Below are 1,642 nucleotides of genomic sequence, written 5' to 3'. Positions count from 1 at the left end.
GCCCCGAGGCGCAGGCCAGGTAGGGGGAAGAGAGGGGGCGGGGGGTTGTGCCGAGGACTGAGGCGGGGCTGTCCTCCAGCATTTAGTAGTGAAACTGACTCGCCCTTGGTCAACGTGAATTACACGAGTTGCGGCCTCCTGCCTTTGCCCACCACTCTCTATACCCCGCTCTCTCCCCTTCTGTACCACTCCCTCTGGCTCCAACGGACTGGTTCATTTCGGTAGCAGTGCAGATGCAGAGGAGCGCGCGGCAGACACCATTCTTTCTTCTTTGTTTGACAGCTCTAGCGGCCCACGTCCACGCCATATACGGTGTTGTTGTGTACTGTACTCGCTTGCTGACAGACGTTTGAGCCCCGCCCTCCCCCGCTCCCTGTCTACTCCAACCCCCTTGTGACACTGTTGGCACCGCTGGCCTACTCTAACCAGAGGGCCGCTGTCTGGGGCCACAGCAGCCGGGCCCGGGCGGGCTCTCTCACCGTCTGTCTTTCCTCTGTCTCTCGCTCTCCTACCTCTCCCTCTCCCTGCGAGTAGTGCGAGAGAGACGGCCGAGCAGGGCTCCCCCAGTGCGTAATGCGGGCGCCCCCGAAGCAGGACGGACCAGGACTCTGCTCTTTTTAGACAGGGGTGAGGCCCTTTGGCCCTCCCGGCCCTCGGCTGCATTAGTGGTCGCCCCTGTGTTTACCCTGTAATACAGCGTGTTGCAAAAGTGTTTCCAGCACCTCCGTGCGCGCGGCTCGCCGAATTACTCATTCCAAAGCTTCGTCGAGGAAACCGCAAGTGTGTGAACGTCGCACACTTGTAAGTGTATATGGATACCGTTCGTACACATGCAAGCAAAAATATGTGAATTCTCAAACGAGTACACGTAGGTGTACGAAAGGGAATTTACACACCAACGACTGTGCGGACATTCACGCTCTTGCGTTTTCAGTTTAGACATTTCGTGTTGAATCCTAAAATTGCTCCTGTTAAAAAATGTCGAAAACAGTTGACCTAAAAAGTGTCGCTGTTTTTCTTTCAACTTATTTCACATTCTTTCCAAGCTTCCCTCTTAATTTCGCAATCTTTTTTGTGTGTTTGCAGGTTGTCCGCGCGGCAAGCCCTGTCCTGCTGCGGGTGATCGCGCTTGGCGCCTTCTTCATCTACTGCACGGTGAGTTTCATCACGAGCCACATCCACTTCTTGGGGGGGGGGGGGTCGTGGAGTGCGAAAGATGTGAAGTTTGATGCGGGGAAAATCAATGGCCCGCCCCCCACGACAACTCTATGCTACACGGTCGGGAAGCGCGTGTCGGGCCAAGGCAGGGACAAGACTTTGCACACTTCACAAATCAATCAACAAGCGTCAAACTTTTTTCTGATTTTTGTTTTCTTGTTCACTGGCTGCGGAGGGTGGAAGCAGCAGCGAGAAGGAACCCCCCTGCTGTCGCGCTCATCCCTCCGCACGCGAGGCGCCACTTGACGCCTTCTTCCTCCTCCTTCTTTCTCCCCCTTCTTCCTCCTCCTACTTTCTCCCTCTTCTTCCTCCTCCTTCTTTCTCCTCCTTCTTTCTCCTCCTTCTTCCTCCTTCTTCCTCCTCCTTCCCCCTTTTTCCTCCTCCTCCTTCCTCCTCCTCCTCCTCATTCCTCCTCCTTCCTCCT

At 55.4% G+C, this 1,642-nt stretch overlaps 1 protein-coding gene across 1 annotated transcript in view; it reads left to right on the top strand.

The window, feature by feature from the left end:
- Window positions 1-1,642, top strand: part of LOC113210928 (uncharacterized) — a 239,936-nt gene that overhangs the window by 224,420 nt on the left and 13,874 nt on the right. Inside the window, exon 7 of the mRNA XM_052267464.1 lies at window positions 1,087-1,159. Coding sequence (XP_052123424.1) covers window positions 1,087-1,159 — 73 coding nt within the window. The remainder of the gene's footprint in view (window positions 1-1,086; window positions 1,160-1,642) is intronic.

The sequence above is a fragment of the Frankliniella occidentalis genome, unplaced genomic scaffold (assembly GCF_000697945.3).
Source record: "Frankliniella occidentalis isolate FOCC.00 unplaced genomic scaffold, Focc_3.1 Scaffold53, whole genome shotgun sequence".
NCBI lineage: Eukaryota > Metazoa > Arthropoda > Insecta > Thysanoptera > Thripidae > Frankliniella > Frankliniella occidentalis.
Note: the sequence above shows the minus strand (reverse complement) of the source record. Positions and strands in the feature narration are given on the sequence as shown.